This window comes from Pristiophorus japonicus, chromosome 3 (genome assembly GCF_044704955.1).
Source record: "Pristiophorus japonicus isolate sPriJap1 chromosome 3, sPriJap1.hap1, whole genome shotgun sequence".
NCBI classification, from domain to species: Eukaryota; Metazoa; Chordata; class Chondrichthyes; family Pristiophoridae; genus Pristiophorus; species Pristiophorus japonicus.
The window spans coordinates 86,763,273-86,776,264 of NC_091979.1; the positions used below are offsets into that span (position 1 = coordinate 86,763,273).

The window sequence follows — 12,992 nt, forward strand, 5'->3', positions numbered from 1 at the left end:
GCCTTCACAGTTTGATTGTCAACTTTCTGTTTTGCCCACTATAACTGGTCTGTGAGCTGTAAAATTAGTGTTTTAAATATTTTTGGTTCTGCAGCTATGAGCACCAGCCACTATATCTCCCAGAGGACTAATTCAAGCAGCAACACTTCGACTATTATGATGTCTATAGTATTTGCATGTGTATATTGTTCACATTGTTTTTCTTTGGGCAATTTTCTCCCCTCCTCCTCTCTTGAAGTATTGACTTCTGCTGGGCATGGTTCTATGGCAAATTGTTAAGACCATTTAGACCATTTATACACCAGGTTCTGCGGTTAATTATTAATTGCCTTGGGCAATAAACATGGAACTGTGGTCACTGTCTGTGTTAGTTATTTGGGAAATAATATAGTTTGCTCCATATAATTTTCCACGAGGAAAGAGTCTGTCTCACAAACATAGTAGGATTGAAAATTCCAAGCAACCTCCCATATTTTTAATCTCTTTTGGCTGGTTACACTAATATTTAAAGTAATATCAGAAATTTGTTTTCTAAAAATAGCCAAAATGTTCATTACAACAAAATACCTTATTTGTAACATACCTCAGCATATAAATCCAAATGCATGTGGCAATTTTTAATGTATTTATGGATAAAATATACACTACAATCACCAATGTTTTAAATTAGTAATTAAGATTCTGGAAATTGTTTTTCACTTCTTGGTTACAGCTTCAATCTGGGGACCGAGGTCTTCCATCAATATACAATTGAATAGTCAAATATAATTTCAAGAATTTTCATAAATGGCATGAAATTAAATAACCAGTCTTTGTTTTTGTACATTTGAGCTTGTAAGCTAAGTATCTATAAATTATACTGACTAATGCATACTTACACCTCTTGAATCAATAGCAGCGTACATGATCTCCATCCATCCTTTAAACGTTGCCTAAGTAAACAACACAAATAAATAATAGGCATTTGCACCGAATCTAAAATGATACATTTTTAGCAAGAAAAAAATTGTTTCCCTAATGCAATAAGCATTTCTAATGTTTTCATTAAAAGAGAAAAAAATCTGTTCTTTCAATCCTCGAAGCATTTGTCCTATCTTCTGCCAGCCATATAATTTTTTTCCATCGGGTACATAGTAAACATTTACTATGAAAATAATGTTCTTCTCCATGCCACTCTTATTTTAGATTATCTTTTGCTTGTACTTTTAAACTGTTGGATTATCAAGTAACTGGAATGGAGTAATACTTTTTGCCTTGTTAATGTTGAAACTAGAATCAGAGAAGAGCAATTTACTGCACATAGACTATGGGCTCAATTATCCCCAAAGCATTTTTTTGGTGTACTTGAAGAGTTGTGCCCGTTTTTTGGGGGCCTAAGTACGTCAAAAAAAATTCTACGTTTCCCCATTGGATTTCTTCATCGTGGCGTGGCCTAACCGGTCCTTTAGTTTTGGGGGTAGAACCTTAACCTGCGCCAAAAAGATCGGGCTGCCATGGTAACTAGGGACACAATGCGAGCTGAGACTGCAGAGTGAAACAGACAGCCAGCTCGCAACACGTCTAAACACATTGCATCAATTTAAAAACACATCAAAATATACTGCAACAACTTACCTGCCGGTTCGCTTCCCTGCCCGACATCCCAAAAAATGGTGGCCCGGTCCCAGTCTGCTCTCTCCTCTCTCTCTCGTGTGTGTGTCCGGGTATCTGCTGCACTTACCTGCACTGATTTTCTTACCGACACCAATTTCTCTCCAGGTTTTCTGCAGAGGCCACATACGCTGGCCTAAGCAGTATTGGAGTAACTCTCAGCTGGCCAAACTTTCCTAAATGGCCAGAATTGGCACGGCTGGCAGGTTACGTCCCCTTCGGCTGAAAAAAAAACTAACCTAAAAAAATCATAACTGAGTTACGCTTTACAAATTGATTGGGGAAACTGTTTTTTTTAAACTTAGGCCAAAAAAAGCAGCCTGCTCAAAAAAAATGGCGCAGATCACTGGGGATAATTGAACCCTATACTGTAGCATTTTCTAACACATACAGTACTATTCACACTTGTGTTACCACACTATATAGCTTCTTAGTCTGGTTTATTTCTGTTTAGGAGTGATATAATTAAATGCAGATCAAAATGGAGATATTTCAAATCTATAACTATCAGCAATTCTTCATGAGTTCTGAGACTAGAACTAGGGGGCACAGCCTCAAAATACGGGGGAGCCAATTTAAAACCGAGTTGAGAAGGAATTTCTTCTCCCAGAGGGTTGTGAATCTGTGGAATTCTCTGCCCAAGGAAGCAGTTGAGGCTAGCTCATTGAATGTATTCAAGTTACAGATAGATAGATTTTTAACCAATAAGGGAATTAAGGGTTATGGGGAGCGGGCGGGTAAGTGGAGCTGAGTCCACGGCCAGATCAGTCATGATCTTGTTGAATGGCGGAGCAGGCTTGAGGGGCTAGATGGCCTACTCCTGTGCCTAATTCTTATGTTTTTATGTTCTTATGTTATCTGAGCTGGTCACTATAATTCTACACGTGCCCCCATGTGTGTTTCTCCAATCTTTCAAAAGGCAGATTGATACACACTCGAGTGAAAAGAGGCCAGTTGTAACCCAACAAGCTGATTTACTTTACAGATGATATGTAAATGAACACAATATCCTGTATAGCAAAATTTTAACCTGTTTTGTAATACATCTCAGAACACAATATCCCCGTTATTGCACGGAATACACTTTTCTGACTATTAATTCTCTGAAATTATTCAACAAAAAAAATAGAAGGGTGATCTCGCCTGCTGTGTTGAGTATAATTCCAGGTTTCTCTCGATTGCCTGTCCTTTCTTAACTTGACAGGAAGCCAGAGGCTTGACCTCTGACCCTTCATCAGCTTTTCTGTGCTCAAGAATTGGCCAGTCAAGCTGCTAAATAAAACAGCTACCCCCACTTAGCGTACATAAATTAAATCATTCCAATAAATTCTGTGTGAATGTTTACGGGAATGTATCAACAAACTTTCATTGTCTCAAGCTGATGTGGTAAGCACAATTCTGAATCTAATTCACATCTTTGAATTTGAATCAGGCTCTCTCATCACTAATATCTTATCAACATCTGCCTTTAGTCAAATGACGGAAGAAGTACCCCAAAGTATGCAGTGTACCACAACTAAAACAAGATAGACTAATCCTGGCACATAGGCAGGGCTTTGAATCTGCAATGCATAAAGGTAGGAAGCCAGCAGAGTTGTTTCAGGGTTCTCTGACAAGTTCTCAAGAATCTTCCATAATTACTCCATTCAATAGTGCATCTGTTACGAGAAGTACATAAGCAAGAATGCGTCAGACTTGTTTGTGAAGCACAAGGGAATAGCACAGCAGTGCATCACGATAAACATACTGCACACAAGCCTATAAATTATTGTCATATTAATGGGCAAATGCATTTGCATAATATTACGCTGCCTGCTATTTTAACAGAGATGTTAATAAGCTTACATTAAAATCATAAGAACATAAGAATTTGGAACAGGAGTAGGCCATCTAGCCCCTCGAGCCTGCTCCGCCATTCAACAAGATCATGGCTGATCTGGCCATGGACTCAGCTCCACTTACCCGCCCGCTCCCCATAACCCTTAATTCCCTTATTGGTTAAAAATCTATCTATCTGTGACTTGAATACATTCAATGAGCTAGCCTCAACTGCTTCCTTGGGCAGAGAAGTCCACAGATTCACAACCCTCTGGGAGAAGAAATTCCTTCTCAACTCGGTTTTAAATTGGCTCCCCCGTATTTTGAGGCTGTGCCCCCTAGTTCTAGTCTCCCCGACCAGTGGAAACAACCTCTCTGCCTCTATCTTGTCTATCCCTTCCATTATTTTAAATGTTTCTATAAGATCACCCCTCATCCTTCTGAACTCCAACGAGTAAAGACCCAGTCTACTCAATCTATCATCATAAGGTAACCCCCTCATCTCCGGAATCAGCCTAGTGAATCGTCTCTGTACCCCTGCCAAAGCTAGTATATCCTTCCTTAAGTAAGGTGACCAAAACTGTACGCAGTAGTCCGGGTGCGGCCTCACCAATACCCTATACAGTTGCAGCAGGACCTCCCTGCTTTTGTACTCCATCCTTCTCGCAATGAAGGCCAACATTCCATTCACCTTCCTAATTACCTGCTGCACCTGCAAACTAACTTTTTGGGATTCATGCAAGGACCCCCAGGTCCCTCTGCACCGCAGCATGTTGTAATTTCTCCCCATTCAAATAATATTCCCTTTTACTGTTTTTTTTCCCAAGGTGGATGACCTCACACTTTCCGACACTGTATTCCATCTGCCAAACCATAGCCCATTCACTTAACCTATCTAAATCTCTTTGCAGCCTCTCTGTGTCCTCTACACAACCCGCTTTCCCACTAATCATTGTGTCATCTGCAAATTTTGTTACACTACACTCTGTCCCCTCTTCCAGGTCATCCATGTATATTGTGAACAGTTGTGGTCCCAGCACCGATCCCTGTGGCACACCACTAACCACCGATTTCCAACCCGAAAAGGACCTATTTATCCCGACTCTCTGCTTTCTGTTAGCCAGCCAATTCTCGATCCATGGTAATACATTTCCTCTGACTCTGCGTGCCTTTATCTTCTGCAGTAACCTTTTGTGTGGCACCTTATCGAATGCCTTTTGGAAATCTAAATACACCACATCCATCGGTACACCTCTATCCACCATGCTCGTTATATCCTCAAAGAATTCCAGTAAATTAGTTACACATTATTTCCCTTTCATGAATCCATGCTGCATCTGCTTGGTTGCACTATTCCTATCTAGATGTTCCGCTATTTCTTCCTTAATGATAGTTTCAAGCATTTTCCCCACTACAGATGTTAAACTAACCAAACTATAGTTACCTGCCTTTTGTCTGCCCCCTTTTTTTTTAAACAGAGGCGTTACATTAGCTGCTTTCCAATCCGCTGGTACCTCCCCAGAGTCCAGAGAATTTTGATGGATTATAACAAATGCATCTGCTATAACTTCCGCCATCTCTTTTAATATCCTGGGATGCATTTCATCAGGACCAGGGGACTTGTCTACCTTGAGTCCCATTAGCCTGTCCAGCACTACCCCCCTAGTGATAGTGATTGTCTCAAGGTCCTCCCTTCCCACATTCCTGTGACCAGCAATTTTTGGCATGGTTTTTGTGTCTTCCACTGTGAAGACCGAAGCAAAATAATTGTTTAAGGTCTCAGCCATTTCCACATTTCCCATTATTAAATCCCCCTTCTCATCTTCTAAGGGACCAACATTTACTTTAGTCACTCTTTTCCGTTTTATATATCTGTAAAAGCTTTTACTATCTGTTTTTATGTTTTGCGCAAGTTTACCTTCGTAATCTATCTTTCCTTTCTTTATTGCTTTCTTAGTCATTCTTTGCTGTTGTTTAAAATTTTCCCAATCTTCTAGTTTTCCACTAATCTTGGCCACCTTATACGCATTGGTTAGTATGACCAAAGGAATGTCATACTAACATAGTAAGCATTCATGGCCTATTCACTTTTAATTAATAAAAGAAAATGTTGAAAACCATTAAGTTTTCAATCTTTTTAAGAGTACAATTGTTAGAAGAAAAAATGTTTTTTTCCTTGGAAATAGGAAGAAAAATGAATATTTCATCTTTTGTTCAAAAGGTTCAGTGAAATATTAATTAAAATGTAAGCACAATGTTCACCTTCTGTCCTTCAGCTTGTAGAAAGATCAGTGCACACTGCTGTGCTGCCATTTGAGATGTCAGATGGTGCACTGCAGTGGATTAATGGTGCCCTCTGACCCCCTCTCCCCACACTACCCCCCCCCACCCCCCTCCACCGGCCCTTCTCTTCTTGGTCCATGACTTGTAACTTTTTTTGACAAGGATGTGCACTCCTCTTTCAATGATAATATTTTGCATTATGCAACATGTTATAATTATTCTGCCAAAACACTCTGCTTCAAATGTGAGGCATCACTAGTGGTCCAAGCATTGGAAATTGTAGGGCAATGGTTGAGTAATTTATTCTTCTGTTTTTCACATTTGCATCATTTTAGGCTCTTTCCTGTGGACTCTGGGAGTTCCATAAATTATCATCAGTCACATTTCGAGCAGGTATTTAATGTTTCTCTGGAGTCTACTTTGCATTTTGTTTTCCTTTTGTTTGAGAATTTTAAGAACTCCCCAAAACCACCATTTATTTTGTCAGTGGTTATACACCGAAGCCTTTGCCTTTGGTCCCCACCACAAACTACATACCCTAGTCACTCCACCACAAACTGCTTACCCTAGTCACCGACTCCATCCATCTCCCTTGCATCTGTCAGAGGCTGAACCAGACTGTTCGCAACCTTGGTATCAAATTTAACCCTGAAATTAGCTTTCAACCACATATCCACAGCGTAACTAAGATTGCCTATTTCCACCTCTCTACATCTCTTTCCTCCTTTAAGATGCTGCTTAAAACCTATCTCTTTCATCTGCCGTAATTTCTTCTTATGTGGCTCGATATCAAATTTATTCGTTTGTCTTATAACACTCCTGTGAAGAGTCTTGGGATGTGTTACTATGTTAAAGATGCTATATAAATACAATTTGTTGTTGTTGCACACTGAAGGAGGAATAAACCTTTTCTGTTGATATGAGGAAGCGCACTGCATACAGTAAAAGTGGTAATGAAAGTGTTATCTTGCTGCCTTGTACTCAGGAAATGCAACGTGATTGGCAAAATTGGATGTCCCTCTGCAGGTAGTGCTATGTTCCACAGCTGAATTAGATGTCAATAATCGCTGGAAAAGACATCTGCAACTTCGGTGATGCAGTGATAAACTGCAAACTAGTTGATCCGAATGATGCTGCCTAGTAACACCCATTAGCACAGAAGTTTAACGCAATGTCCAAACGGTGCTCAATGATTGTATGTCTGGTCCTGGGAGCTGACACAGTTCTGAGATCACAAGGCTGTTGAGGCTCGTCCTCTTCTGCAATGTGTCTTGCTGAGATCCATGTGGTGGTGTATTCACAGTGCATCAAGTAGTAGTAAGTCCCATCAAGCCATCTCGTGTAGCCTTTAAACTAACATGCTGTGGTCTCCTGCTGTTGTCGTTTCTCCTTTCAAAGTATCCAGCATTGACAGATTTAATCTGACACCCATGCTGCAGAGTTCACTGAAAGAATTGTCCTTTAGGCAATGACTCCTGCTCTGTTCATCACTGGAACTCTATTGGCTCCCTCTCAGGTTTGAAGATCAGCTTTAAGTGTAAGAAATTAATGCAGTGTGGGTAATAAATGATTCTTGAGTAAATTTGCAAAGTCCGTGTTAATTGTTGGTTAACAGGCAAAAATAGCATTAACTGCATAAATATGTGTACTGTGCATTTGAAATATTTACTCCTGGAAGCAAGTTAGGAACATGATGAAATAAGTAATGACCATGAATATTAATGCACAAAAATTGCTACCTCTTAATGGACACTTCTTGCTTGCGGTAGCTATAACACGCAAGGCAAATTAAGTGCCAATTAAGTCTTAAGTTAAATATAATGATGACTTTAAGATACTGGGGAAGGTTTCTTCTGTGCTAGCGGTAGTGAAATCATAAACTATTTATGAACATGTTTATGATTTTGTTACACTAATTAAAAATCTTCCATAAATTTATTCAGGCACCTAACAATACTTCTACTCTGCAGAGGGAGCCTGAACATTCAAAAGGTGGGTGGGAGGAGCAAAATTTAAAGAGGGCAGAAACCCACGAAGACTTGCAGGACCTCTGTTGAAATGGCTCTGAATTAGCCAACATCTCAGATCCTGGTGTCAGGAGGGCAGAAGAAAGGAAGAAGTGGCCATTTGAAGATCCTTTCCCTCATTTAGCACCTTCGTCAATTTTCCCACTGCTGCGCTAATAAGTACTACCGTCCCATTTCCTGGTCTTAATGTGGACTGTGGGTACAAATGCAGGAAGGGAGAGAAATCGCTCAGCTTCACATGTTCACCTCTCCCCCGTTGTCATTTAAATGTGTCGAGGCAGTCAGTGGGTGGGCAACCGAGACCCCTGCTGGGAGAGAACACACTTGCTAACAGTGTTTTAAGGAGCAGAAATTTGGCGGTAGGCTTCTCCACCCCATTTTCCTTGCTCTACTGCCACTATACAGGGGTACTGTAGCATAGTGGTTATGTTACTGGACTAGCAATCCATTATTAATCCATTTAGCTAATAATCCAGAGGCATGTATTCAAATCCCACCAGGGCAGATGTGAAATTTAAATTCAATGAATTAAATAAATCTGGAATATATATAGCTCGTATCAGCAATGATGACCATGAACGATAAGGGAGTGAAGGGTTATGGGGAGTGGGCAGGGAAGTGCAGCTGAGCCCAAGATCAGATCAGCCTTGATCTTATTGAATGGCGGAGCAGGCTCGAGGGCCAAATAGCCTACTACTCCTGCTCCTATTTCTTATGTTCTTATGAAACTACTGGATTGTCGTAAAAATCCATCTGGTTCACTATTGTCCTTTAGGGAAGGAAATCTGCAACCCTTACCTGGTCTGGCCTATATGTGACTCTAGACCCAGAACAATGTGGTTGACTCTTAACTGCCCTTTGAAGTGGCCTAACAAGCCACTCAGTTGTATAAGGCAGCTCACCGCCACCTTCTCAAGGGCAATTAGGGATGGGCAATAAATGCTGGCCATACCATCCACCCTCACGTCCCAGGAATGAATATATATATATATATATATATATATATTAAAAAAAAACTATACTGCCCAAGGAAAATACAGGCCAATATATGGCATGACTGTCACGATCTTATTGATACTTAATAAATGCAGGCATCATAAATGTAACAGACACGATGGGCCGAATGGCCTTCTGTGCCGTAAATTTCTATGGGCCCGATATTTGTAGCCTTATCGCCCACTGCCGCCTGCTGCCACTGAGTTTTGCCTCTGGGTTCCTCTCTTTCCCAGTTTCCACTTGGACTGGAGCGGGCGGGAGGGGCGTACTGCCGAAAACTGCCCACTGACGGCCTCTGACGGCCAAGTAGCACAAGTGGCCTCCCGCCCGCCGAGATGTCAGATTGGTGCGGGCGGGAGTCGGCGCCAGCAGGGGGAAGTACTGCTGCGTGGAGGCTGGTCTAGCCCCGACGGTAGGTATGAAGAACGGAAAAAAAAGGTTAGTGAACATAATTAAAAAAAAAAGATTCACAGCAACTTACCTGGATGGGGTCCCCTGAAGGTGTTCTGTTGTATTTTTTTGTAATGCTTTCTACTTCCAGCTCTTCTACCCTCCCTGGGCCCGACTCCATCCTCGGCCGCACTTGGGCGGCAAGAATCTTTGCCGCCGAGATTGAGAGCTCTTGCCCGCTGCCACCCAGATTGACAGCATAAGCCGTTATTTGGCTGCCGGGTAGTACTGCCACCACTTTTAGAGGAATCTTCCTGGCAAAGTACCGTCCGGTCTCTCGGCCTTTGGGTGAGCCTTGGCCTTCATCAATTTTGGGCCCTATGGGGCCAAGTTTTGGCCTGAGTTGCTGCTGTTTTTTTGGAGCAACTGGTTTAGAATGGAGTATCTTAGAAATTGCAATTCTAGGCATTTAGTTTGCTCCAGTTCTAGTCAGTTAGAACAGTTTCAGTTTGGAACAGATTTTTTTTTCAAAAGGGGGCATGTCTGGCCACTTACGCCCATTTTGAAAGTTTAGGCAGTGAAAACATACTCCAAACTAACTTAGAATGGAGTAAGTAAAGATTTTTGTACGCTCAGAAAAACCTTGTCTACACTTAGAAAATCAGGCATAGGTTACAAATCAGGCGTAGGGAATGGGGGGGGGGGGTGCGGTTTAAAGGGAAGTTTACAAACAATAAACACTTCAGTTTTACAAATAAAGAGCCATCATCAATAATAAATGATAAATACATCAATAAATCAACCAATAAATCAATCAAAAAATTTTTATAAAAAATAAAAAAAATAAAAAAATAAATAAATAAAACATTTTCTACTTACCGACTGCAGTCGGGAGCCCTCCAACAGCGTGCTGGGACGGTTCCCCTCCCCCCACTATGTCTCTGTCAGTGTCTCTATCTCTCTGTCTGTGTGTGTGTCTCTCACTCTCTGTCTGTCAGTATCTGTGATTCTGACTGCGAGGGGAGGGGGAGGAGGGGGGTGGAGGAGGGGGATGAAGGGGGGGTGGAGGGAGAGAGGGGGGGCAGGGGGAGAGAGGGGGCAGGGGAGAAAGGATAGGGAGGCTGAACGGGCCGGGCCTGGCTGGGCTCAAGACTTCGGGCGGGGCCCGACCCCAGCACTGGATTTACAGATAGGTGGCATCGGGTCCGGGAGCGTAGTTGGGGTGGCAGAGGGAGGTTGGGTTGAGGGGGGGGTCGGAGGTCGGGTCGTGGGTTGGGGGGGTCGGGTCCGGGGGAGCGTGGGTCGGGTCGGGTCCGGGGTGGGGCGGGAGGGGAGAGCGTGGGTCGGGGGGGGGGGGGGGGGGAAGTCAGGTCGGGGAGGGGGAAGAGCGCAGGTCGGGTCGGGGGGGGGGGGGGTCGGATCCGGGGACGGGGGGATGGTCGAGTCCCATCCAGGGGCGGGGGGAGCGGGAGACGAGTCGGGTCGGATCCGGTCAGGAGGAAGCAGGAGCTGGGCGTGGGAGGAAGTCTTATCCACGCAGCCCCAGTGAGGCCATTCGGCCAGGGCTAGGGGCTGTGTGGGGCCCCGCCCACACAGTTTTGGGCACCTGGAGCTACTGCACATGCGCGCCCACTGTAGCGCGCATGTGCAGAGGTCCCGGCACTGTTTTCAGCGCAGGAATCTGGCTCCGCCCCCCACAGCTCGTGCTGCGCCGCGCCCAGCTCCAGAGGACCTGCAGGGACCCGGAGAATCTGTAAGTATCTTTTAGGCGCACTTTGTGGCACGAAAAACGGGCGTCCAGGTCATGGCTGCGCCGTTCTAGGCGCAGCCCGAAACTTGGGCCCAATGATTCTATGAAATATTATACTTTTTAGACTATTTACTTATCACTTTACCAAACTTGCAAGATGCAAGCAAGAAAGGAGTTGCATTTATATAACACCTTTCATGACCTCAGGATGTCCCAAAGCGGTTCATGGCTAATTAATTGCTTTTTCTAAGTGCTGTCACTGTTGTTTTGAAGACAATTACAACAGCCAACCTTCATACAGCAAAGTCCCACAAACAGCAAAAAAAAAATGACAAGGTCATTTGTAAGGTAAGGGATGAATGCTGACCAGGACACTGGAAGAACTCAAGACTCTTCTTCGACTATGGGATCCTTTTTGTGTCCATCTGAAGAGACATTTGGGGGCTCAGTTTAACATATCATTCAAAAGACAACACCTCTGACAATGCAGCACTATCTGAAGTATTAGCCTGGATTATGTGCTCCAGTCCTGGAGAGGAGCTTGAATCCTCAACCTTGTAACACAGAGCTTAGAATGAACCAAGCTGATACTTGCATTTGTACTTCCCTCTCCAAAACTTATTTACATAATTCTTTGCTGTTATGATAGATCTGAAATGGTTTCTGAAGATTTATGTTTGTTTAATCATACCTCTTCCTTCCTCCAAATCTTCCTTATCCTTCTCCATTGCATGACTGTAAAAGAGTGAATGTGTAGTTCATGCTGATGCTGTTGTTGTATAGCATTGCATCAGAGACTTTCCCACTGTCAATTCTCAAGTGACCAGCACCTTGAATATCTGCCATTGACCAGCCAGGTTGACTGACTGACTCTGGGTACAAAGCCTGACTTTAGCATCAAAATTCCTTTAAAACATTATCTTCCAGCCCTGGTACAAGCCTTAATCCCTCTCAGTGACACATTTTCTGTCTGATTGTCACGTGATATGGATTATCAAAGTATTTGGGATTTTATAGTTGCGCAAAAGCGGTGGAAAATACAACTTCCATGATACATCTCTCTCAAACCCACAGAATTTTTCCATAGCACCTGGAACTCCTCGGAGCTACATTATGAGGACATTCTAAACCACATTTTTACATGTAAATGTAGTGATTTGTTTCAGAATGATTTCAGAGTAATTTTTAATGTGCTGTTATGTTATTTTTTGACTGAATATACTGACATGATCGAAATGGAAAATGCCAGTGGAAAACAATATGAAGACACTACACAATTTAGTTTACTTTGTGGTATTTTGTGGTTACAGAATGCAGAGTTGAAAAAATTTTGAATATTCTTCTGAAGCGGTTTTGAGATGTTTGCCATTGCTGATTGTAAGTTTTCCGATCTGTCTATTAAATGGGAATGGTTTCTGATTGCTTTTCATTTAGTCAGTGGGATATTTGAACCAATCAGCATGATAAACTTAACAGATGATGGCAATTTAAGCCAAACACAATGTTTTGCCTGACAGACATATGGGGGCCGAAATTCAGGACCACTGGAAAGCTGGCACTCCTCCCGAATTTTTGCGGCCATTACCACCGAAAACCCGATCCATATTGAGCTCAAAAAGTTGAAAAACGGGTTCCAGCACTAAGGAGCCCTTCCAAAGTCCAGTTTTCAACGGTGTGGCTGTCTTAACTGGAGTGGAATTGCCACAGAGAAATTCAGCATGTAGGTAAGTGTTTCTAACGAGCCAGAGTTTGTAGCTGGGCCCTGAGGAGGGAAGGAGTTGGGTTGAAGGATGGCTGGGGTGAGAGCAGGAAGGATGGCGAACCACTTTACAGAGTTGGAGCTCGACACCCTGATGCAAGGTGTGGCGGATAGATGTCGATTGATGTTTCCAGACATGGGGAGAGCAAGCAGGCAGGTGATTAATAATCCGTAGACTGAGATTGCACAGGAGTGTCAGGCACCTCCATCTATCAGAGGACTCCAGTGCAGTGCAGGAAGTGATTCCATGACATAATCCAGCTTATGAAAGTGAATAACTCCTCCACCAACTGCTGACCTTGCATCTGCGACACTCTCC

General features: G+C 42.9%; 1 protein-coding gene across 11 annotated transcripts in view; it reads right to left on the minus strand.

Annotated features, from left to right (window-relative positions):
* scn1laa (sodium channel, voltage-gated, type I-like, alpha) overlaps positions 1-12,992 on the minus strand; it is a 229,341-nt gene that overhangs the window by 49,197 nt on the left and 167,152 nt on the right. For all 11 annotated transcript variants that reach the window (XM_070875524.1, XM_070875520.1, XM_070875525.1 and 8 more), the window contains one exon: positions 879-932. In XM_070875524.1, coding sequence (XP_070731625.1) covers positions 879-932 — 54 coding nt within the window. The remainder of the gene's footprint in view (positions 1-878; positions 933-12,992) is intronic.